At 38.5% G+C, this 26,642-nt stretch overlaps 1 protein-coding gene across 2 annotated transcripts; it reads left to right on the plus strand.

The window, feature by feature from the left end:
* Positions 1-3,184: 3,184 nt before the first annotated feature.
* Positions 3,185-26,642, plus strand: LOC101864433 (D-3-phosphoglycerate dehydrogenase). 2 transcript variants are annotated; one of them, XM_005090646.3, is made up of 11 exons: positions 3,185-3,553; positions 10,802-10,953; positions 12,425-12,490; positions 13,780-13,933; positions 14,491-14,623; positions 15,511-15,659; positions 18,044-18,196; positions 19,591-19,726; positions 20,490-20,638; positions 21,466-21,682; positions 23,154-26,642. In XM_005090646.3, the coding sequence occupies exons 1-11, from the start codon at positions 3,308-3,310 to the stop codon at positions 23,309-23,311; spliced, it is 1,713 nt and encodes a 570-aa protein (XP_005090703.1). In that variant the 5' UTR covers positions 3,185-3,307; the 3' UTR covers positions 23,312-26,642. The 2 variants fall into 2 exon arrangements, with proteins under 2 accessions (XP_005090703.1, XP_035827882.1); XM_035971989.1 differs by lacking the exon at positions 3,185-3,553 and adding an exon at positions 4,770-4,821.

A 26,642-nucleotide genomic window follows, 5' to 3' on the forward strand; every position in this document is an offset into this window, starting at 1 on the left:
ATGTCATATTCGTAATCAGCGCCTCAAAATTAGTAGTGTACACGTGTAAAAAAAACCTTGTTTGAATTTAATGAATGTGTATATTAAAACTTTTACCAATTTTCCTTTAAAAACACGTACATTTCTTATTCCCGCCCTGGGTTGATTGACCACGACTATTTATAGCCGTGTATCGAGGACACAGCCTTGGGACTTGTGTGTGGAATAAGAGAGCCAACAGTAGTGTTTTGTCCGAACAGGTGGACACACAATATGGAAGGAAACGATCCAACCGATTTTCTTCCTCCCGGAAAAAGATCGGGCCGTGTCACTGTGGGCGTGTCCGTCTCAGTGGACCAGTTAGGTAAATGTTCCTTCTGCAGTTACCTACTTTCTCCCTTGTTACTAGTGTTACCCATTTTTCCTTCCTGTTACCTCTCATTAAAACAATCTTGAACTTTGTTTTTGAAAAGTAAGTGTGGGATTTGCTTCCCCTCACTGCACAATAATAATGATAATGATAATAATAAATAATGGATTGCATTTATATAGCGCATATCCACTTATGCAATGCTCTATGCGCTTAACATGATACATAAATATAATGGATTTACAAATCAATTTTAAAGGTACATAGTGTTACATACTCATGCAAACACATATTCACTCACGCACGCACCACACACATATACATACTCACATACACACATACATACATATGCACATACGCACATACAAACTCACAACGATCTACAGCTTGGATGCATTCTGTCTAATCGAAATATGATGAAAATAGAAATGATTTTAGTTTCTTCTTAAAAATTTCTAGATTTTCTGCTTCTCTGATAGTTTTTGGAAGCCTATTCCAAACAAGTGGGGCAAAATATGAAAAAGAGCGTTGGCCATATGATTTGAAATTTATTTTAGGCTTAACAAGGATTGTTTTGTCACTAGATGATCTGAGCGTTCTAGGAGGCACATAGGGTGTTAAAAGCTGTTTTAGATAGTCCGGTGATAAATCATTTAAGCACTTGTAGCAAGTTAAACAGATTTTATATATGATACGCTCTTTCACTGGGAGCCAGTGTTATGCTTTTAAAATAAGAGTCACATGATCATGCTTTAGGTTTTAGTAATTATTTTGGCAGCAATATTTTGTACTCTTTGTAGTTGTTGTAACTGTTCATCAGGTACACCAGCCAGTAAGGAATTGCAATAATCAATCCTTGACAATATAAGTGATGTTATTAAAGTTTTGGTGACACCAACAGATAGATATTTTCTAATGCTCCCTATTTTCTTCAGCTGGAGATATAGATTTTTACAAAGATTGGATACATGGTATTTCATTGACATATCTTGATCTAGCACCACACCTAAATTTCTTATTTTAGTTTGGGCTGATATTTCGTGGCCATTGATGTTTATTCTGATATTGTCGATTTCATTGCATGCGCTGCTACGAAGAAATAATATTTCGGTCTTATCCTCATTTAATTTTAATTTGTTCTTGAACATCCATTTTCTTATATCATTGATACATCTGGCGATTCTATCTATAAGATTGTGTACATTGTCAGTTGTAGTGAATCCATACAGCTGTGTATCGTCTGCATAAAGATGGTAATTGAGGGCATATAAAGAAATTATTGATGACAGACTTTGCGTGTACATTGTAAAGATGACAGGACCAAGGACCGAACCCTGAGGAACTCCGTATTTTAGAGGTAACCTATCCGACACACCATTGCCAATTTTCACTGACATAAATCTATTGTCTAGATATGATTTAAACCACATTAGAACAGTACCTGATAGTAAAAATGACTTTTCCAATCTCTCTAGTAAAATTTCGTGGTCGATCTGGTATCGAATGCCGCTGACAAATCAAGCAGAACCAAAACACAGACTTTTTTATTATCGATTTCATTTAAAACATCTGATGATACCTTTAAAAGAGCGGTTTCCGTACTGTGGTGCCTTTTATAAGCAGATAAAACACAATAATTGTGTTTGATCTTAGAGTGAGAATCACAAAACTTTAACATTTTCATTGATTCTTAAATTAAGTGGCACTTTTAATCCGAAATAATTTTCCGTGTATTGTAACACTGAAGTGTTTTTTTTTTTTGTTGCTTTTTTTAAATTATCGGCCTGCTAAATAGACCTAGTTTCACCACATTAGCCCCATAAATCTTTAATTTCCAGAAACATGCTCTATGATTTCTGTTGGTAACAGGTAGACTAGTAACAGCTGGGCGAGAACATAATATTTTCCCAGGAAGCTAACACAAAAGTTGCCGTTACGCTCTAATTTGACGGAATTAAGCTCAGAAATGTCACATTATGTCTATAGATTGGTTGATTCATTTCATAAATATTATTTCGAATTTTTTTTATTAAAGTTTTTTTTTTCTAAAAAAAATAAGAATCTAAAATGTGACGTTAAAAAATGACTCGGTGACGACATGAGTGTTTCGGTTTGATTAGCAGTGTTTATGGAAAAAGCACTTCATGTAGGCTAGGCCTATCCATTGTGTGTTGTCTTATCCTCGCAATCTGTGTACACGAGACAGCAGGGCCTATAATTACGGACCTTACACAACTTCTTGGCTTACACATCATCAGTACATCAGACACTTGGCCTACCCCAAATACATGTATAACACAGAAAACAAATCATGAGTGAGGCCAACAAGACTGGCATAACAAAAACAGAATATCAGTTTTTTTTCTATGGACTGAGCGGTAAGTGATGAAATAAAAATACGTAGGTCTACAAACAAAAACAAAACAAAAAGCAAACACGGAAGCCTGAACCGTCCGGTCCTCGGAAAGGCAACACCAGGAGTCAGTGAAAGTCCATGTTATGGGACCTTGACCAAGATACGCTTTTAGAGGGTAGATCTAGAATCTATACTATTTTCTCCCCAAAAATGGCTTCCCTGAGCACTTTGTTTTCCCCTTTCTTTTCCGTTACTTTTTCCTTCAGTCAAAGTTGACAGCAATCACCTCTGTCAAAGTCCAGAGTGGTTTATTAGGCTACCATTTCAATCAAATCATAGGCCCAGTACTAGTAGTTTGACATAGAACACTATGACCCTCAACCTGTGACCCATAACCTCTTTACATTATTATTAACTCTAGAAACTGTGTCAAAAATAGTTCTGCTAAACTTATGTGTTCTTGTGCCAAAAAAGGGTTACCGTGTCATTGGATTTACCTGAAGGTGATTTTCTTCGATTATATGCAACTTGTAAAGGCTAATGAAGTAGTCTGTGTCTGATAGATGTCTAAAAGACTTCATACTTAGCCCTCCTTTAGTGCAATGGCTATATTCGTGCGCATCGCCGGACCAATAATAAAGGCTGGCCTCCCGAAATTGGGTTATTTGCGTTCACGCTTTCTCTGGGAACAGACTAACCACACCAAAGCCAGCATGGTGATCAAACTCGAGAAAGTGTTGATCAGCGACGAAGTTGATCCGAAATGTGTAAATATTCTTCAAAACAACGGAGTGGAAGTTGTGAAAAACACAAAACTCTCCAAAGAGGAATTATTAGCAGAAATACCGGTAAGCTTATTTCTGTACTTTTTGTGTTCTTTTCTTCACAAGCAGACGAAAAAGAGTAGAAACCTTGTCTAAACTTAAACGTTCTCGATGAATGGGACAACATGTGTGGCGAGTGCTGCGGATCCCCTCCTAATTCCTCCACAGAGGAGAGTCGAGGTTGTCACGTAGGCAAAAACAAGACTGCGTGAAGGGTTTCTTATTCAGATCTAGATCTATGTTGCCGTCGGGCATTAATGACGATAGCCGATATTTAAAAAAAAAATTAAGATGGACAGGGGAGGGATGTCTCGATTTCAAGATGCCCCTACTCTACTGAATTGCCACAGCAATGAATGTTTTACGTTGTGTTCAGTCTGCAGAACACGCACCTGTAAGAATAATACACAACACTGCACAAGATCTAGATATCTACACCGTTGTTTCTATGCTGTCTGTGCGGCGGGCAAGCTGGACAATAGGCCACACGTCCACATTTCTTTACCATGCTGGGGGAAAACACTGACCACGAATTTGTACTAGAGATCGACTCTTACTTTACTAACACTCTAATTCAGACTTGGACAGCCTCAGACAACCCCTTTTCCATCAGGGATGTCATGGTTTAGATCTAAATTATCTACTTTTACAAAGGTCAGAGTAACTAATACGCTAGTCTACAACAGCCTACAACTAGAAACAGGGTGAGATCTAGTATAGTATAGGGCCACCTCTATTCTCACCCGGAGTGAGAATAGTGCAGGCGAGTCTTGTGGCTATTCTCACCCGGTGCGCGTTCACCAAATTTTGCGTTCACCCTAAACCACAGAATTCTACACTGTGATAACAGAAAAATTGTAGAATTCTGTGCCGTGAACAAACGTTCCATTACAACTGTAGCCTACTAACACTAACAGCGTACAATTTTGTCTGTGGGCAGTGGAGAGAGAGAGAGAAAGAGAGAGAGGAGTAGCGCGAGAATTTCCGGGCAAAACAAAATGGCGACCTGCGTAGTTCGGCTCGATTCGAAAAGTTAAATAGCCGTAGCATCTTTGTAGACAACCAAATTAATTTACTTTTGTGTTTTAACATCATTTTTTAACTTTGTTTTGGTCAATTTGATCGTCCACACCGATAGACAGTATTCAGAAAGAGACAGAGAGAGAGAGAAGAGGGGAGGAGTTGGTCTTGCGAGAACTTCCGGGCGGGTGAGAATAGCCAGTAGTTTATTGGGAGCCACAGATCATTAAGGAATTTCGGATCATTAAACTTAGGGAGTGTCTATGTACACGGTAACTGGGCATATGTATATCTAGTCTCAGTATCTACACGTACACGTAACAAGCAAACACTATGAAATCGGTCTAAATAGAGGGTCAGGATTAAGGCTAGGGTTTGGATTAGGGATAGGGTTACTCATTACAGAAGCCCTTCCTTAAACTTAAACATAATAACTTTAGGGCCTCCGAGATTTTTCACCCTTAGCCGAGAAGTTTAGGTGTAAGACCTTTTCTCGTGAGATCAGGGGTGGGACTGAAAGAAAGCACGCTCCGTAAGGCTTCAGGGCCATAGAAACTCACGTCTCACGGTCCAGTTATGCTCACACACCAGTCTGTGTGGTGTATTTAAGATGGAATCATCTGACGAAGAAGATTTGCTGATTTTGTTGTTCCTCAGAAGGAAGCAAAAGAGACAGAGCATAGTATGGTGCAGAGAGCATATTTTGCTCAGAGAGTCCAGAGGAGAATTTCACCGGACATTCCTGCATCTCGTGGACAATCCTGATGAAGAACTCTTTTACAATTATACAAGGATGTCGCACAAGTCAGGATCACATGGGTCCCAGAGCAGAGGCCTTGCTCGGACTGACTCGATTAATCTTTTATTTGTAATCATCCATCCTGACTAGAAAATAAAAATTGCACTCTGTTGACAATGGAATCTGGCCTGCATCCAGCTCTACCGGGGGGGTGCTTTGATCCAGTCTGCCCCCGACTCGGGCCTGAAAAAAGTGAACATGCATGTTCACTTCTTCACTTCTTGGCTCACGCATGAGCTGTGACCTGTGAAGTATGAGGCGTGAGCAGAGGTCTATAATGGCCCATCGCTAGTAAGATTATGTCAGTTCATTTTAAAATATCCACTCATGCATTTAGGCGTGAGACATGAGGCGTGAGTTTCTATGGCCCGGAAGCCTAAGGAGTCAGAAGTAGCAGCAGAAAGAGTCAGGAGTATAGAGGAGCAGGGGTGGTGGGGGGGGGGAAGAGAAAGTGGAGATGAAAACAGATGATAGACAGAACATGACTAGAGCATAGGAAATGAGGTGAAAGAAGAAAATTTTTTAGAAGAAAATTTGTCGTGCTGTGAGGTTTTGATCTGGGGACCTATAGAATGGGAGATGAACACCGTATCTCAAGACCACATGAACCTGGAGTGAAAGAAAAATTATATGCTAAGACTCTAGTTAGCTCTACAAGGACTTGGGGAGACTGAGACATACATTAAATGATTAAATGCATCATCATGAGATCTCCAGATAAGTTGGTTTTTCAGGGGATGGACACTTTACTTTAACTTTAATGAATATTTACAAAATTCAGATTAAAGTTATGCTGGGAGATCAGTGGATCTTTCCTTAGCTCTGATGTTCCAGTTTTTGTATACACACCTTACTTTTTATACAATAAAAAAAATAGGCCTTAGAATACTTCTTAAACACTTGCTACGGACTGCTGATATTTCTGATTATGAACTTGCGGTGTCTGGACGACTTGCTTAAATCTTTTTTGTTTCTCTGTGTTTCTGTTACACTTAAGATGAGCATGTGTGGAATCTCCCTTTTTAAAATCTTTATATTATAGCTGTATCTTTAGGGTTCTTACTGCCAGTGCTGAAAAAGCATTTAAAAAGAGTGAGATGTATGCAAACATATTTTGGCCCTGGTGTTCATTTTATAATTATATTGTATGAAATATAATTGTGAGTGCTTGAGAGTAGTGTTGATGAGCATGTGGGAATGAAAGTAAAAATTTACCCATAGACATAGGAAATTTATCAGTTCAACAGGCCTAGTATATCAACACAAATCAGCCTTTGGCTGCAGAACTTACATTATGTGTATGGGGCAGTGTGGTAAAATCAGGCGCTCGTCAAAATAATGATAATGAAAGTAAAGAAATTGTCATTTTTCTGCTGGTTTGGGAATTTTTATATTTTACCTCCTTCAATCGCCAATATTTCGACCTGTATCCGAGATAAATGAATATTTTTTTCACCGAAAGCAAGGTAGATGGACAGGCTTTAAAGATAATACACCAATAACTCCGTATCCAAAAAAACCAAAGAACTGATGGGCTCCTGACTCCACTGCGTCGTGACACATCATACATAATATGGCAACTGAAATTGTCACAAATGAATTGTTTGAAAAAAAAAATCTGGAAGTTCAGTGCCAAATATCAAATTTTAGCCTTGAAATACCTGAAACCACTCAGATTTTTTTTTTAGTTCGGGGGGGGGGGATGCTACCCTAATACAAGGTGCCCATTGGGGGATCGGCTCTGGTTGGGACGGTTTGTTTTGTCATCCAGATTGAAGGCACAAAGCGGCTGTTGTGGCACAAGCCGATCGCGCACGACTCCTTGCCAAAAAAACAAACCCATGTGTTTTCAGGTGACGAGTAGGGCGTTCACCTACAGCCCGACTGGACCCAATCCCATCCGAAATGGGCAACCCGTATAAGTCTCCCCCCAATTCTGATTGTTAAAAACATGTGAAATAAGCAATAAAGTCTTCTATTGTAATAAATAGTCCAAATATTGTACAGTTGAACTTGCGTTAATGGAAACCTCTCTAAGGTGGAAACCGGTCATACTGAATTTCCCCGCTCTCCCCTGTTTGAATACCTTGGTAATTACCTCTACTAAGTGGAAACCTGCGCAACTCGGAAGTGGAAAGAGAAACTCCTTCCACTCAGCAGGCTTTTACCTGTCTTAGATGGAAAACGCCATTCATGCGTGCTCAGCCCTGATTTGAAGCAAAACTCCCAAGTTTGGTTCCGTCCGTTTTAATCTTTACGCCATCCTGCAAGCGAGGAAGGGAGAAGGGGTGTGACTTGAAGGTAGATGCTACCCCATTCATGTGAGCCCTGGGTGGTGCAAATTATGGTCTGGGTGATGAATTTTGGTGAAATTTTACCAGTACTTCGGAAAGTACTCTTGGGAGTACCAGCCCGGAAACTTTCCCAGGAAGACAGGGATGTGAAATTAATTTTACCATGGAAGCACTGGCAATCAGTAAGAAAAATTGATGCATGGCGTGCCATTTTATCAGATTCAGAGAGGCGAGGATAGCACTTTAGGTGACCCGCTATCCCACCGGCTGGGCCTCTGCAACCACCACTCCTTCACCTCCAAGAGGGAAAATGTAATTTTTTTCCTGCTCCCGTGTGATTCTGTCTTAGAAAAGTTCAACCAACTGTATCTCAAAAACTATAATACTTTGTGACGAATATTAAAGTCAAAATTTGTGTTAAAGTAAAAGGAATAAAAATAAACAAGAAAAAAGGGCTATACACACAGTCTGAGCATGAGATGAGAGCGAAAGTAAATTAATACCTTTCTGCCTTTTGTAGATGATTTTGTGGTTGTGTTTCATTTATAAGTGCTTGTGTTAGATGTAGATTTATGTGGGTCTGCGTGGTGGTGATGTTCGGGTTTGGGGTTCTCTAGCAGAAAGTAAAAACTTTTCACTCACTCTGGAAATGGAACATTCTGTCAAATCATAAGAGTTCGCCTCCAAGTGCCTTTTTTTAAAGTGACAAAGCTTTACTCGCTTTGTAGTTACAACTTCTTCCTTTAGTTTTCTCTTGTTAAGTTCCTTTTTGAACAAAAGGAATTAAAGAAATGTGATTACTTATAAATTTACCAAATATCTTTCTTCGCCCATCTCCTGTCTTTTAATGAAAGAAGTTGGAAAGGGAACATTTTGTACCTCGCTTTATCATCATGCATTCGTTTGCTCGGGATTGAGAGTTAAAGTAGGGCACTTAATATGGTCTTCTACTATAAGTAAGATAGGCCTAAGGTGAGGAAATTGATTGTACTTGGAAGGAGTAGGAGAGTTCAACTGAGGTCAAGGGTAAAAGCAAGGGTCATTGTAGGGCACTGAGTCGAATAGTCATTATCCTGCGAACACTTCGTAGTTAGAATAAAGATATATATATCTATATATATATATATAGGTCACGGCGCAGTGGAATCACTCCTAATCAGGTGCTTGTCAATTTTGGGGCATGTGGAGGTATTGGTATCATCTTAAAGTTTGTTCATTTGTCTTGCATTCGATGAAAAGATACTAAATTTTCATTTGGGGGTGGGGGGGGGGGGGGTAAGGTGTTGGCCTCTTATTCAATAGGTCCCGGGTTTGAATCTGGATAGCGACAGAAAATTTTCTTCTAAAAAATTGTATCCTTTCACCTCCTTTCCTGCTCTCTAACAATGTTCTGTCGCCTGCTGTCATCTTCACTCTCTGCCCCTACCCCCTCTCCTCCTTTGCCCCCTCCTCTGGGCTCCTGACCCTTTCTGCTGCCTTTTTACCACTACTCCTTGGCTCCTTCTTACTGCTGCCTTTCAGCTACATCCCTGATATTCTGGTAGGAAAGAACTACATCTAGTCTTCTTTGACACTGACGAAAAAAATCGGAGGTCCCATGTGCAAGTTGTACACGTTAGATCCCTTGATGGTCCAAAATCGATAAAAGAATAGGCTGTGGTCGCCACCCTAGCAAAATTCAAAATTTCCTACTGAAAATTTTTAAGTGTTATATTTAATGCACTCATTTGACCTTATGCAGTTGCGAGCGCCGTAAAACACTTAACAAAAAAAAAAATGAATAGAATTGGAGATATTTCTGGTTGAAGAAGGTGGGGGTCACCTGGTTTCAGTGGTAAAATTATCAAGAAAATGGCCGCCAAAGTTTGGTTACTTCTATAGCTTTAGAGCCCTTGGGAAATGAAAATTTACATATATTTCTGTGCCTTTAACCCTATCCATTATCCACATGTCGTGTTTTACTATTGTATCCATACGACGTGGGGAACTCTGTGCCACCTCTTTCCAAAGAGGAAATTTACTCGTTTATCTGATCCGTACGCTTAGCAGGTTGTCAAAATGATTTTTTGAGAAATACTGAAAGTTTCAAAGAGATCTTCGTACTCTAGAAGTATTCTAAAATGAAAAGAATACAACCCTTGAGGTACAAAATGACCCCAGGGCGTAAGGATAGGGTTAATCAACATTTTTCAGGAAAGTCCACACAGAAATTTGTATTTAAATATAGACATAAGGTGTTAAGCAAAAAAAAACCCCAAATTGGATACTCGGCAGAAAAATGCTGTTTTCTTCGATTTGATTATTTTGACAAGAGCTTGATTTCACCATTACTCTCACATAATATGCAGAGAATTATCTTAAGATCATCTATGTATTTTTGTTAGTCCTAATTGTAACAGCTAAAAATGATTTAAAGTAAGATAGAAAGTTGTTGGTTTTGCATGTGCGGGAATTTTTTTTGGTCCCTGTTTGTGCATGGACAGTGAACGACTTTTTGCCATCATGAAAGCCTCTATGTTTGTCTCTTTTTGTATTATGACAAGCAGGATGAAAGCCAGCACAACATGCTTCTCATAAAAACAATGAGCTGTTTTGTATTATATTGTTACTACTTTAATTGTACAGTCATAAAATCTGTTAAAAAAAAGAAAAATGCTGACCGACTTTTTTCGATTTTTAAAGGGATATATATATATGATATTTACTTGATGAAATGAAAAATTACCTGGCTCTATTTGACTAAATTCTTATTAGATTAACTAGGCTGAGGTCATAGTGTAGATTGTCTGGAGAGTAACTTGAAAGACCTGTTTTGTAATTTATAAAGGAATTTTAAGTAAGATTGGTTACATTGGGAACTTGACAAGAAGTTTCAAGAAGGTTTGTTTGAATAAACGCTGGTTGCATTTCACTTTGGTTTCTTTTTCATAGCAACATTGAAATTTATGTAAAGGGAGGTCATTAATGTTTCTCGAATAAATTTGACCCAAATGGAATGTGTACATTCTGAACAAGGGAAATGTTTGTGACTGATGATTTTGAATCTGTAGCAAAGTGAGTGTGGAACCAGTGACTTAAATTTGTTGTCTTAATTGTATATATATACATATTGGAAATATCAGTCTCACTTTAAATACTCTTATATGTTGTTTTTTTCAGAAATATGATGGGTTGATTGTTAGGTCAGCAACAAAAGTAACAGCAGATGTCATCAATGCTGGAACAAACCTCAGGATTATTGGCCGTGCTGGCACTGGTGTGGACAATATTGACACTGAGGCTGCCACAAGGAAGGGTGTCATAGTCATGAAGTAAGTTAATTGAGGGAACTATTCTAGCTGACTGTAAATTTGTTGTAATAGGGGGTGCCCATTAGTGCGATCGGGTCAGGTCGGGTCATTTTCTGGTGGTTTCAGTGCACACTACAACCCTGGCACGATTGTACCCGACGACCTGGAAGTTAAAGTAGAGAAACCTTTAACCTCAATGTGTTCCAAGGCTCCTTTCCGCAGTTCCCTGTTGCAGTGCTGCGGCAGTCTGAAATCCCATAAACATCGATGACTTTCTGTCATCAAAGATCATACATAACAAGACAGTTCACCCTGCCAAAAAAGTGTCCGCAGAAGTCCGCGCATTGGTTCGGATGGCGCTGCAGTCTTTGTTTTGAAGCTCTCTTTCGTTTCTCTAGAAGAATATTGGAATAGCACATTAGATAGTTTTTGTTTTTCACATAAGTAGGGTAACTCTGATCGCAAAGTCCGCTCTTTTTTGAAGAGGGTGCCACCAGATTGTGAGTGTCAACATGGACACTTGACTCAGCCTTGTTATGATGGGCTGCAAACCACCTGATCGCGCGGCTTGCAGGCCTGAAAACAAACGCGCTTGTTTTTGCAGGTCACCGACCGAGTCAGTCAATTTTGTGCCACAATGGCTGCTTTGCGCCCTCAATTTGTCTAGCCCCGACTATCAAATTGACCCCACCCAACCCAACCTGACCTGACCTGACCTGATCTGATCGCACTAGTGGGCACCCCCTATAAGTGCTTATCTATTCACTGTCACTTCTTTCTCTGCAGCGAGACACAGTTACAGTACTTTATGTAGGACATATCAACCATTCATGCGTCACGTATCACTACTCTATCGTACGTTCTCCTGGCTGAAGGGTGAAAGTCCGTTTTGAAACAGCTAGATTGATAATAAGGAAAAACAAAAAGTCTTTACTTTGTTCCATATGATTAAATTTCCAATATACTGAAAGTATAATATTATAGTGGAGTCTCAGATGTATTTTGGTGCTCACTTGTGAAATTAGCATGCATACTGAAATATTCAGGTTTTCAAAGCTTTTTGTTCGTTCTCAGTGACTCGATGACTGTTACAGTAGATCCAGCTGGTGTGCAGATTATATTATCCAGCTCCACTTGTAAAAAGTATCACATGAAAATTGCATTGAAGCATATCATCCATGAATTCGTGTAAATTTTGTGTTTAGTTAGAAGTAGATGACTCTACAGAATTATTTGAGGATGTCCTCCATCGTGCAGAGGAGGGGGGGGGGGGGGGGGGTTGACTCCTGACTTCTCCGTGGTCATAATGTTTCATAGGCTATACTAAGCGTGTCCGTTGCAATTTTCATAGGTGAATAAATCTCAGTATATCATTTAATTTAGCTAGCTTTTAATTTTAAGAGTACTGTGAATGTTGATATACAGATCAGTTATTTGCACTAAATTTTTCTTGTTGTACTGCAAGTAATTAATTTCAATTTTGATTTTACAGCACCCCGGGAGGAAACACTCTCAGTGCCGCTGAACACACGTGTACACTCATCATTGCTCTCACAAGGTAAGCTGTCTCGATATTTGACCTTACTGAATGGCTGTAGGATGTCTTTGTGTTTTTTGTTTGGTACGTCTACTTAAGCCAGGCAGCTGCATAACAAAAAAAAGTGTTGGGAGTGGAATCCCCGGATTCAGAGATCAAGGAGAAGGCCACATAGAACCTGGAGAAGAGTCTTGGAGAATAATCATCTCCAAAAATGTGGGAACACATGGAATAATACCAGAAGCCTTGCCGGGGAAAGGGAAATTTGGAAAGTGTTTGTGGCCTGTACCCTGATCAAGGGTGAGAAAAGCATTGATGATTGATGACATATTTGCTCCCTTGTAAGGGGAAACATGGCTTGTTACTTTCCGTGACAGACTTTTGGCCTTCTATCGTCCATCTACATCCAAGACAAAGGATTTGGGCTTTGGGTCAACAACCTCTATCCCATAAACAAAAAACATAGGTACAAAAAGGCTAACAAGGACACTAATTAAGACAAACACCAGTGGGCAATAAAAATTTTTTTTCTTAGACAATGGTACTTTTTTTTGGTATTTTGACTAGTGGTTTCATGTAGTTGTTGCTAAATAGCAAAAAAGTGTGTGTGTGTGTGTGGGGTGTTGGCACTTTTGAGATCCTTTACTTTAAGGACCATCTGTTACAGGTCTTAATCCTTGACGTTTTATGGGACTGAAAAATTTCTATTCTACCTTAGAGGGGTAATTGATGTCAGTTTTAAAAAAATATTTTATTTTTCGACTTTCTCAGTAGAAACCAATCTTGGCAATTATATTCTTTTCATTAACAAACCTGTCACAAACTCGGAACTCCTATGAGATTTTATCTAAGTAGTTACTTTTATAGAAGTATCTTACACTTGCCTAGTTTTTTAAAATGCTTTTTGTAATGCACTGCAGTTTACAGTGCCGACTGTACAACATAATATAATCTTCAACTTCGCAAGATATGTAGTACTCGCCAAGAACAGTGTCATTTTTTCTTTTTGTATCCCATATACTTGAAGCTTCAAGTTTCGATTTTCTTTTGAGCCTATGTTTTCTAGGTACGCATGAAGTCTGCTGGTGACATAGGGTATGAAGTCTCCTTCAGTACCTTTTGTAAACTAAGAAAGAGTACCAACATCTCTTGCAGAAGTTTTATAATGAAATTAGAGAAATAGATTTTGAATGTTTTTTTTTTAAAATCTTGGTTTTGGATAGTACAACAGGGTTAGTTTTCACCCATGCTTTGTTCTGTAAAGGCTGCTAATAGTGTTTGGAATTTCTGATTAAAAAAAAAAATTTCAGGAACCTTGGTGCTGCTTCTATGTCTATGAAAGAAGGCAGGTGGGATCGTAAGAAGTTCATGGGCTCAGAGCTCTATGGAAAGACCCTTGCCATCATTGGACTGGGTAGAATTGGCAAGGAAGTTGCCCTGCGCATGCAGTCATTTGGCATGACTGTAAGTATTTTTTTCTTAAAAAGAGATTTTAAACTATTTTGTACCTCCCTTTTTGGCGTTGTATTTGAATGTTTTATTTTTAATGATGAAAAAAGGTAAGTAAAATGCAGATAAAAGGGAATGTCAAGTTGAAGTTCTGGTCTTGCATCCCCTCTGATACAAGGTTTAATGAGTTTTTACTTTTTTATGCTACCATGCTCACAGAGGTTGAGAAAACTAAAGTATCATGATCATTGTTGGTCACAGGATTTCTTTTATATTTGTGAAATGGAAATCGTCTATTATACCTAATTTTTCTACTTTTGCTTTGACCTATAAACTCTTTTTTGGTCTTTATATGTAGCCGTGTTTTAAAGAAGGTAGACAAATCCTTATGGAGTTGGAAACTGATGGGGAGACATTGGTTCTTGATCTGTTACTTATTATCATCAACTGCACTTTGTCACTGTTTTGGTCCTTATTTCTGTACCACTCTTCCACTAGCTCTTGTTGCAAGGAAATGTACTTTTAATAGTTAGTTGTTTTTGATAAGTTTTCTTTCACAACCGCCTCCTCAGACCATTGGATTTGACCCAATTGTCAGCCCTGCTGAAAGTGCTGAGTTCAACACGGAGTCGTTGTCCCTGGAGGAGATCTGGCCCCGAGCAGACTTCATCACAGTGCATACACCCCTCATCCCTCAGACTAAGCGTGAGTCTCGTCATGTATTTGCTTTTCAGAGGATGGGGAAAATTTCTGCTCTGATAACTACATTTGGTATCTTCCTAGATTACAATGTGGATGGCTTTGTTGGAATTCTCAGTGGGATATTCTTTTAACGAGGGTTGTTTGAGGTTTTAAAGCTCTCCATATGCACTTGCTTTGTTATTGAATATTAATATTATGTTGAAAGCTCCTGCTCGGTGAATGGACTTGCTGTGTTTTGTACAGAATTTGTTGTAACCGTATTTTTAGTTACTTGAACTTTTGTGTGAAAAGTTTTTATAGTGTCCATCCTCATAAATTTATTACTATTGGTCTTGACATTTTGTCTGGGATGATTCATGTATTTTTACTCATCATATCGTACTCTACTGTGTACAAAGTATATTTGTTTGCACAAGCTTGGATACTTTGGGAGTCAATGATGAAAACTTATTGCACATGTGAAAGATTTAGATACATGTAGCTAAAAAGTCAGTATGATTGAATAAACCCTGAGTACTGGTGAATAAAAATGAGGTTCGGGTTTATTTTGAAGTAGGGGGTGGGGGGTGAATCTCTGCTTTTGAGTGACCTTCAATTCCAAGAGTGCATTAACATTTCAATAAATCTTGAAAAATGGTCAATAATGCATCTTAGCATTTAATCAATTCTTTAATGTCCATTCTCTTATATGTTAGTCTATGTATGTTGCTTTATCTATTTGTTGCTTCTTTTAGTAGTGTTGCAAGCAAAATGTATAAAAATGTAAGGATTAGAGTGCCCCCCCAAAAAAAGTCATTCTGAGCTGCCTCGGTACTGGTGTGCAAGTTTTTGTCTTGTAGATTTTAATTGAATAACAAGTAAAAATAATATTTGTTTTTTCTTCATTTCAGATCTCTTGTGTGATGCCACCTTTGCTAAGTGCAAAAAAGGTGTCAAAGTTGTGAACTGTGCGCGAGGTGGTGTTATTGAAGAAGCTGCCCTACTTAGGGCTCTCGAGTCGGGCCAGTGTGGCGGTGCTGGTCTTGATGTGTTTGTGGAGGTGGGTGACAATGGAATTTTAAAAATCTATACTTAATGTATAAAAATTATTTTGCATGGCACTAAATGAAATCTTGTATTGTAGTCTTCTGTCATTTTCGGTTCACTCTGTTTAGTCTTCTTTGATTGCCATCGATTGTCATCAAATATACTTTTCGATATTAAAAATGTTAAATCACTAAGTTTGATTCTTCAAGCATATCTATAAAGTTCAATTTTAATAATTGTTCATGACTTTTTTCCCCCATTATTTGTCTTTTGTGTTGAGAAAAATAATTGATGGTTGTTTATATGTTACTTTAGGTGATGGAATTGCGCATGTTCTTCATGTTCAACATATTGCTTTAAACAGTGCTTCCACTCTTCCGTATTTTTACGAAATCCAGTTCCGTACTTGTCCCTCCATCGTTATCAAATCCCTCCGTAAAAAAACTGCGACAGCGCAGGACTGCCAAAATTCCGTACTCGCCTTCGTATCGTCTTGTATAAGTTACGGATATTTACGGTAATTTAATTCTCTCGGCAACAAGTTAACGTAGAAACCTGCCAAATTGCGCATTTCCTGCAATCAGACATTATACCGCTATGTCCCAGTCCCATGCCTTCATTGCGTGTTGGTCGGCAGTACATTTTTTACCTGCTGATGGATCAAAATCTGGCGAACCTTTTGTGCCAACTTCCTCCTTTCTGTCATTCACTCATTCCTTCTGTCTATCTTCGGATTGTTGCCGCGGCTGGAAAATCTGCACGTTGATCAAGACTGATTTTGATCTTAGACAGAAAATTACTGTAGGAAAGAAACTTTTTTCACAAATTTTATCTAGATCTAGAGAAATTATCAATGCGAAGATTCTACGGCACGTGAACGCAATATAAGGGCCGCAATGAAAGAAATTTATGCTGATACACGGGCGTGCTCACTACGGATGGGATCGGCCGATTGCGCTGATCGCCCGACTCGGTCGCACAACCGTGTTTGCTTTGAAGCTGAAAACAAACACGTTTGTTTTTGAGGCGATCGAGTCGGGCGATCGGCCCGCGCCCGATCCCGTCCGTAGTGAGCACCCTGTATAAAATCAAGAATAATTCGAAGTGGTGTTCCGAGGTTGTGACAGGCGACTTTCAGACATGAAAATTTAGAAAAAATGTGGGTATACGCTGCGCAACCGTATTTTGAAGGTACATCTATTCATTATTCCCAGGTTTGCCTCTTGTCAATGGAGCGACTACAAATTAATTGAATTATAGTAGCAATGAAAGGGGAACCTGCTTTTAAACATTTCCAGCATTGGAAAGATATGCTGGTGATGAAGTCAAACAAGACAAAATGTTGGTGAAAAAATAAATATTATGGGCTGTTGGCAATATCTTCAAACAGACTCCCAAATGCCATTTTCTACCCTCTAAAACCAGACCCCCTGCAGAATTTTCCTTACTTTTCAGCTTCAGCTGGTGGAAGCACTGTTTAAAGAATACCCTAGATGTTTTGTAAATTTGACTTCTCTTGTGCTCAGTAATTGTTAAGAAAGATTCCTGTTGGCACCACATAAACAACATTCAGCTTATTAAAATTTCACCACTTCACTTTCACCAGGGCTGCCCATCATCACGAATTTGGCATAACTATGATTTTTATTCAGTTGTACAAACATAGGATCATGCGATCCCTGATTCCAATATTATATTTTTTCTTATATTTCGACTACCAAAACCCACTGCCAATCAAGGGGAGAAAAACTACCAGATTGGACAGTCTAGGTGACTATGTTACATACCAGCTGTCTAACTTTAACAGTTTTAACACCCTCTCTGCATTGAGCCCTTGTCGTTGCTCAGTACCTCTTTGCCTTTTGCAAAACAAAGCCAGGAGTAAAGGAAAACTTTAGGTTGACAAGGTGTTAGAAAATTCCTGCCCTTTTGTGTTGTGGGTGACAGCCTAGGCCAATGAGAGAATTTAAAAATAGTGGATCATTGTTTGAAACTTGAAACAATTAGCTACATAAAGTATGTGGGTGCTCTGTAATTCAAAAGATTTCTTTTGTTTATGCAAGCAGTACCCCCACCCCCTTTCTTCCCTTTTTTCCTACTCAACAATGATGAGCCTGCCAAGACCTTTTTTTTCATCGTGGCTTTGTTAATGTTACATTTATACTTAGAAACAACCCCTGTCCTTGACACCCTGGGGAAGAAGACTATACATGGCCATGTCACGAATTTCTAAGCCAGATTACTAATTTTTTATTTGTTGATTACTAAAACTTGCTTTTAGGTGGGCAGCCCTGTTAGACTGTCTTGTATTCTATGGTGTGAACTTGCAATGTGGCCTCATTTTTTTTGCTGACAGACTACATTCCATCCTTTTTTTCATCCTTGTCAACTACTCAGGAGCCACCCAAAGACTACACTTTGGCCAAGCATCCCAATGTGATCGCCACCCCTCATTTAGGTGCCAGCACCATCGAGGCCCAGACCAGAGTAGCTGAAGATATAGCCCAGCAGTTTGTAGACCTGGCTCAGGGGAAATCTCTCTTTGGAGCTGTGAGTTTTTCCCCATCCTTTGTCATCTGTTGTTGGTCTCTTCAGATTGTAGTAGTATGAGAGCTCTGTTTTGTCAACACTTGATATGCCTATTGTAGATGTACTGCTAGTATTGAGCAAACACGTGCAGTGTCAGTATGATCATTAGCTGGTGTTGCTTCGTAGGTCCTTTCTTTTTTTTTGTCTCTCTGTTGTTTCTGTTTGGCTTGTTTCTTCCAAATGTGAGGCAGCATGGTGGAATCAGGCTCTCGTCAAAATAATAATGAAATTGAAGAAAACAGCAGTTTTCTCCCTGCTTAGCAATTTTTATCAAATTTTTGTTTTTTTGCTCAATACCTTTTATGTCCGTTTACAAACACATTCCTTTGAGGAGTTCACCGAAAACGTGGATTAAAGGCACAAAAACATAAATTTACAGTTTTCATGGACTCTCCAGCTTTGGAATTTACCTAGCTTTGGAGACCATTTTCTCGCTAATTTTACTTCTTAAACCAGGTGACCCCCACCTCATTCAATCCAAAATATCTCCACTTCTGTTTAAGAGGGATGGGTAATTTTTTCATTGAAAGCAAGAAAAATGAACAAGCTTTAAGATGATAGGAATAACTCAATATGCCCAAAAATTGGCGAGAGCCTGATTCCACCTCGCTGCCTCACATATATTGAATTATGAACAGTGTCGAGTCAGTGTGCTTCATTTTTACGCATTCAGTTATACTTTTGGAATCTATGATACCAGGTGTCTTAACTTTTTATCTCTGGCAAGCCACTACCAGCGGCTCGCGGTCGGAACTACTATGCCGGTCACAGCTGGCAGCGGCTCGGGCACATTCCTTTATGATGGCTTTAATATCAAATTACCTGAAGCAAATCTCTTTTATCGGGAGTTCATTCATTAGATGAAGAACTATCAAAATAGGTAGACTTGTTTTCATTAATGACCCATTTAGTAACGTCTTTGAAAAAAAAAAGTAAAAAAAAAAAAAAGAAAAAAAAAGACCTTATAAAGGGCAATAACTCGGTTATCTTTGCACCAATACCAATCAAATTTTGATTTAATAAAATTCAACTGAGTTATTTCCCTTTTTATGGTCCTCTTTTTATGTAAACCCTTTGTTTTGAGGAAAGACTTTGGTGAAAAGGAGTTCAATTTAAAAAGTGGAATTTGAGTCTGAAAGTGTTTGTAGATTCTGATGAGATCAATGCATTATATTGAAGCTGCCAAAAACAGTTGCTGTTCGTGAATGTCCACTGAAGTTTTTGTAATATCTTTTATTTTCTAGTTGTGTTGATGTTGCTTTCCATTTCCTGATTTATGAGGATACACAACTTTTATATATTTTATTGCTTGAGATGTAAGGTGGAAAGCCTTATGGTGTTTGTGATTATTTCAGATTAACGCTCCAGCTCTTGCGAATGCTCTGAGTCCCGCTACACAGCCGTGGGTGCAGCTGGGCGACAGACTCGGTGCTGTAGGCAGCTTGCTGTCCAAGAACATGTCCATCACCAATGTAGAGGTTGTCATGTTTGGTACGTTGATTTTAGTGAATCAATACTCAGAACTTTTTAGTCTATCAGTATTGTTAAATGTTGCCATCTGCTCAAAAACAGTATTTTGTAATGGACTTTGAAAGTATACACGGAGTCTTCGGGTTTGTAAAACGTTACATCAAGTATTTTATTTATGTTTTTTTGTAAATGGATGCGTGTTCTTTTTGTTCTTTTTTATTCACTCCTTTTAAAAAAATAAATTGAAAAATATTTTACTGCTCTTATTGCAATGCTTTTGAGATGTGTAGTGAGTGTTTTAACACTTCGCTACGTATTATATTGGGCTTGTGAACAAATTTTTTTTTGGGAGGGCGAAATGAGTTGATGACTAGTGTGCAGTTCAAAGGTCTCTGGGGCCACAAAGTCAAATAAATATCAACATATTATACACCGAAATTTTCAGTAGGATTTGTAGAATCCATCTGTAATGTTTATTTGTGTTTTTCTCAACTTCGGTTCCTGTAAGAGGCGATTGCGCAACACAATTTTGCTTGGATGTGGATAAAATTTGAAAATGAAAAATTAATCATCTTTGGTGAAACTCAAAAAATATGTTTGCACTTTGTCAATTGATACATCAAAATATCCATAAAATTTTGTTTTTGGTGCTCATATGACCTTATGCAGTTGCGAGCACCCAAAAACCTCTGCTAAAACAAACAACAAATTTTATTTGTTTAAAATAATATTCAGAATTGTGATAGCTTGTCTTATTTTACATTGAGATTTTTTCTTTTCATAGGAGAGCCTTTGAAGAAAGCTGGAACTTTCCTTATTGCATCAGTCATGGCTGGATTCTTGAAGACTTCTGCTATTGACAACGGAGACCTTGTTCCTATCAGCTTGAATCTGGTCAACGCACCTATTTATGCCAAGCAATCTGGAGTAGTTGTAAGTGCCTTCCCTGGCAAATTTTTATAAGGCTGTGTGTAATTTGTGGGTACAGAGAAAGTCCTTCAATCAATTTCATAATCAGGTCAAAGGTAATATTTTTGACATTGAGATTGATTACAGTGGAATTTTAAATTTTATTTTCATATTTGAATTGAAATCGGAGAAGACACAAAAGTGGTGGTGTTACTGAGTAGCAGGGGACGGTGGCGATATTATAAAGGTATGTTTGACACATTTTCATAGATAAGTGTTAAGATGGCTGCACTGGCTTTCCTCTGTCTTTTCCAGACACGATATTCCTACCCATCATCAGGCTATTTATTTGTGTTGGATATTTGTAGTATCTGAAATAGGAAACCATCTACCGTGGCTGAGAGCAATATAAAACATGAACTTGATCCACTTACTGATGGCTTAGTAGGTTGAGCTTAATCTGCCACCTGGTAGTTTTTCGTAAGAATAACTGAAGTCTGAATTATTTTTCTTGTCCTTACAGTTTATTTACAGTTGTGTTGCATTTAACGTATATCTATTCATGAGCAACTTGCTGGCATTCTTGTCCTTACAGCTTATTTACAGTTGTGTTGCATTTAACATATATCTATTCATGAGCAACTTGCTGGCATGCAAAGGCTGTTGTTAGCCCCAAATTAAGTCTCACACCTTATTTTTCAGTGGCTAGGTATTAGCACAGTCACATAATATCTGCTTGCATACGAGAAGTCTTATGCGTTGCCAAAGAGGCATGTTAGAGTATTGATAGTGCTTATGACAAGATTTTATTTTTGTGCAGATTTAATGTGATTCCATGCTTCTGTTCACAGACAACCTCGACATACAAAGAAGGCTCTGACAGCACATACGTGCGTATAGACCTGCAGGGAGCCGGTGGAGAAGTCCTTCAGGTGTGTGGCACCGTGGCGGGGTCAGAGTGTGAACTTCTTTCTGTTCAAGGATGCGCCTTTGGAGTTCCTGCCAATCTGTCTGGCAATGTGATTGTGTACAGAGTGCACAAGGAGATTCCTTTGGCTGATATTATCAGTAAGTTAATGTAGCCTTAGTGAATAACTCACCGACTGCTGGGGGTTGAAATTCCAATTTGGTCCCGACTGCTGACTTCTCAAGGGGGTTAAAGAACATTTATTGTCAGATAACTATTCAAAGTAGACTCTTGGAATTTTCCCCAATTATCATTTTTATATTGGTCAAAACAGCTATTCAATAGGGGTCACACTTCTATTTGTATGATTATTTGAAATATTGCAAAAATAAACTCAGAATTACTTGAGCTATTGGTTGAGAAAGTTCATGAAGCAGCTTCAAAGGCATGTTAAAATCTTTTTTACAGGATAATTGGGTTCTAAGCATTCTAAGTCACTTTTATGACCATGTGTTATGCTTTGTTCAATATTAAAATCTATTTAACGAAAGGAATGGTTTTTCATTTCGAGGCTGGACTATGTTTTAATTCAATCTAAAATCACAAAACAGTGGGCCAGATCTGAAAAAACCTGTTGCAACTCTCTCACCTAAAGAAAAAGCCGTCGAAAGATACACTATTGGATCTAGGGACGTGACTACAAACTTAAATGGGCGTTGAAACCATTACGTTCCCTTTCTACAGCTGCCGAGACAGATCACAGATTGGTAAATAGTGTAAAAACAATGAAGGAAACTAGACTAGCAGGGGTGGGGGTTCACCGTTTTCCGTGTATGTTTACGCCTACCAATGCAGAATTGGTAATGGCTGTCAGTGAGTTAAGTTTTCTGGGTATGTTTATCTTTTGATGGATGCAGCTTTTGATAGGTTAGGGATTTCATGTGGTGCTTTTGCATTTAAGCACTAATGTATATGATGGTGTAAAAGTTTCATAAGAACATCTGTAAATTCATAGCCTTTTTTCTCTTCTGCTCTGAAGTTACTGAATGCTTCCCTAAAGAAATATAATTGTGAAGGAATAACAAGTTCTAAAGTATGTTTACCTTTTTCATCCCGTGTTTATTCCTTGCAAAGATCCGATACAGGTGGTAGGTGAGATTGACGTTTCAATTTTAGTGAGGGGCTGTGTAATGAATTTGAACTGTGTTGTTTTGTTTTAAATTCTCAACTGGAATAAAAACCAGGGATTCTGTTCCATCCTCAAAATGGATTTTGTTGATACGTTTTTTTACTGCAATCATTGTATACTGGCCACGTCTTTGGGCGTAATTAGATGAAAGAGGCAGGTTAAGTCAAATGGCGAAAGTATAAATTGGTAATAAAAAACAGCCGTTACCTTTGTATGTGTAGTAAGTAAAAGAGGCAAAGACCGGTTCTGTCTCACTTCTTTAACTCTCGATTGGGCCCTCTGACGTGGAAGTTTCAGTAAAAAGGTATTGGTTGGATTTGTAACGCAAGTGACAATCCCTCTGATTTGTCTATGGCAGCTCCCAGCTCTGAATGCTACACTCTGTGATTACTGTAGTGATGGTGAGTGAGTAAATCATAACAAGCTTTGTTTTGTGTTTTCAGGTGCCGCAGCTAAGGATGGAGCTCAGGTGAGAGCAGTGTCCACCTCCGAACTGAAAAACTCGCAAGCCTTCGGTGTGCTCAGTCTGAATGCTCCTGTCTCACCTGGTCTGACCAACTTGAATTCAGTCGTCAGCGTAGCGTACCCAGCCTCCCTGTAGTTCTCTCGACTTCTAGTGTCTCAGACGTATCTTTACAAAAATGTTTTATGAATTGTATTAAAAAGAATATATCTGCTATGTTTTTTCCGCTTTGTTGGGAATGCGGTTTGTTTTGGTGTAATTTTTTGAAAGACCACTTCTCTGGAAATGTCAGAAATTTTGAAAGTGTACGATCATTTATGTCCCTTTTGTACATGTAGTGTCGATGTTCCTCTCTCCACTCAATGCCCTAATGGGAAGTTTCTGTAAATTTTACTACTAAATCATGATGCGCCAAATTGTTACTGAAACGAAAATAAAAAGTTTATGTGCCTCTTTTGATCTGTGAATGACAAGGCGAGTATCAAGACAGTGTGTGCTACTCTTGTCAGGATGAGATTTGTAGTTTGTTATTCAGACAAAACGAGGACTTATAACATTTGCGGTGTTTGAAAATCTGAACAAATTATATTTGTAATGTGTGCAGCACCAATGTTTTGAGGGTTGTCTAATCTTTTTGAAAGCTCAAAAAAAAATTGTGACTGAACTTGGATTTGTTTTTGTGTCATAAAAGGTTTTTAAAGAGGGTATTGTTTAACCTTAAAAGGTAACAAATGCACAATCAACCCTGTGTTATCAATATAGAATGTAGGTAACAATATGGGTTGTTCAAGTCATTTTGTGATGTTTTGTCAGCACTTAATCATATGGTGTACAGGAAGCCAGCAAGAACTCTGTGCATGGCACAGTGAAGGAGATATTGCCAACACCTTGGAATGTTTCATTTTTTATCTCCCTTGGTTCTGCTAGTCTGTCACTTTGCTTGTCATCGTTGATGATGAATTTAAATCTGGTAACTCACTAATAATACATAATAATTATCAAATACTCTAGTAATTCCAAATGCAGTTCTGCTGCACAAAGTCTTTAAATGACAAACTTAAATCAGGTAACTCACTACGGGACGCAGTACATTAATAGTCAACACCATATACTTGAGTAATTCCAAATGCAGTGTGCTGCACAAAGTCTTAAAATTTCTCTCTGTCATACTTTGTGTCAAGATCTGCTTTTAGATTGTGGGTTGTGTGAGTGAAAGTTGAAATGACCTCTGTACGCAATATGAATGCTTGTTTCAAATGTTGTAGTGTGATCAATGGACCATAAGTATTCTTAGGCCACTTTGTTGAAAGGAACATTCCTCATTGTTTCATCCTCCCCCCCAGTTTGTGTATAAGAGTAAAACCTCCCTGTGCTTTCTTCTCTTTTGTGAGGCAGTGCCATGTGTGCCGAGTGGCAACCCAGGTTTTTATGAATCCCCTAAGGGGCATTAGTGTACCTGTGTTGTTTGATGGGTGTTATAACACAAGTCATCCTGCCTCTTAAATCATTGTACTCGGCCTATTCTGTTCTTTATGAGATTATAAAACTCACTGGGCGGTGGGGGAAAATGATGCTGGTACATCTTACTTGCAATCAAATTCTAAAAATGTGCAGGAAAATCCTGTATCATTCCTAGTTTTGAACAAAATTGTTACTGTTACTGTTAAGCTGAGCAACAGGATCTTTCACACACCTCAAGTTGCTTTGTATCTTGTGTCCGTTTTGAATGTTAAATGATGGTAAAAAGTTATTTTTGATGAAGGCTTGAAGGTTCGTTTGAGATCAATTCTCTTTCTTCCTTGTTGGTGAGGGTAACTTGAGGAAGGAACAAATGGAAGAATTGTGGAGTGAATGGAAGAGCAGATTGTTGAGGATTGCCAAGCCAAAATGCTCTGTGTACACTGTATTGACTATAGTCATTATGTAATTGCAAGCTTGAGAATTTGTACTTATTTTTTTGGTGCTCAATGAAATGTCAAGTAATTTTTCAGTGGTTTTTCATTCAATAGCTCTAGCAACACATCATGCCCTTACATCTTGGATTTGTAATATCTTTGTTCAATCTTGGTTAGTCTTTCACCCAGTGACTATTGCCTTTTAAAAAGAGGTGTGTTTACAATTAGGCCTCTATGGTAGGTGAGCTAAGTTGTCGGTGAATCATAGAGGAATAGCGATATCATATTTGTTGACAACTGGTGATGTGTTTTAGAAAATCATGTTTAAAAAAAACATAATTTCACTTTATACTGTAGGTTATTTTTCTTTGATGCACTTTATTCTGTGTGTCATAGATATTTTTACTGCTGGTTTTCTAGTATTTTGTGTTGGTCATTGTGTCCTTAACTCTTAACCAAGTCAGTATATGAAGACTACTGCCACATCGGTATGTTCATACAGATCTAGTTGCGTATTTTGCATTTTCCTGATAATTGTCACAGTCTGCCTTTGTAAAGAAGTTTTAAAGTGAGTCGATTAAAAAAATAAAGTATTTTACAGTCCTAGTCATGTTTTTAAAAGAAATGTAGTTAACATGTACCATTCGGGTAGTCAACGATTTGTGCATAAGCACATAATGTATAAAATATATATGGGTTTTTTAATAATGTTTTAATATTACATTATTTGAACCGGCGTCAGGGGTGTAGTTGTTGGGCTCTTCACTGTCACTTTTAGGAGACCCTAGTTTGATTCCTGAGTGGGAAGAATTTTTAAGGAATATCTTGGTCTTTCTGCTGGGATGTCGTATCCTTCTCAACCCGGTTGGCCTTGACAGACAGGGTCGGAAGCCCGCCTCTTAAATGATCAAAATTGTGTTGATGAGGACGTAAAAACACCTGTATTTAAAAACGAAAGATTACTTCATTTGATTTGAACAAGAGACACTAGTTTAAATTTTCCCCTTACGCTTAAAGGTAAAGAGATTGCCCTGAAGATGTGGATCTGTTTAGAGTTTTGTTTACGAACAATGGTGATAGGATTTATGAACTATGACCTGCGCTGTTGCTTGTGGTGGTCTGACTTCGGTTGAAAATGAAAAGTCCCTGATACACTTTGTGTAACTGCCCGATGTCCCAGTGGTTTTATGTCCGTTTTATAATTGTAAGGTTGGAAGTGTTTTGCTTTTCCATACACAAATTTTATTTGGAAGGAGGTGCTCACATTATTTTTCTCAAGTGCCTGCCTTATGCCTGTGGTTACCTGTTGTTGATATGTGCATACATGTATGATATGTATGTGTCTCTGTAACGATGGACTAACCTACTAATCATTCCCTTGCTTTCCAGCCTTTCTCCTCATCTCTCAGTCCCATGTATTTGTTTCTGTGTGTGGGACGCGTGAGCTGTGACTGAGCAGTGGCCTGTATGTCAGGACCAGTGTAGCAGATGTGATTGTTTGTTTCTTCTGGTGGGCCGGCCACACTGTGTTGTCGTTGATCTGCAGAGCAATATTAAATCATATTGTAACTGAA

The sequence above is a fragment of the Aplysia californica genome, unplaced genomic scaffold, assembly GCF_000002075.1.
Source record: "Aplysia californica isolate F4 #8 unplaced genomic scaffold, AplCal3.0 scaffold00020, whole genome shotgun sequence".
Classification (NCBI taxonomy): Eukaryota; Metazoa; Mollusca; class Gastropoda; order Aplysiida; family Aplysiidae; genus Aplysia; species Aplysia californica.

Excerpts from the sequence above, each read along its gene's own strand:
- LOC101864433 (XM_005090646.3), top strand. The coding sequence starts at position 3,308 with ATGGCTATATTCGTGCGCATCGCCGGACCAATAATAAAGGCTGGCCTC. Across the intron at positions 3,554-10,801 it reads AATTATTAGCAGAAATACCG|AAATATGATGGGTTGATTGT; the intron begins GTAAGCTTATTT and ends TGTTTTTTTCAG. Across the intron at positions 18,197-19,590 it reads GGAAATCTCTCTTTGGAGCT|ATTAACGCTCCAGCTCTTGC; the intron begins GTGAGTTTTTCC and ends TGATTATTTCAG.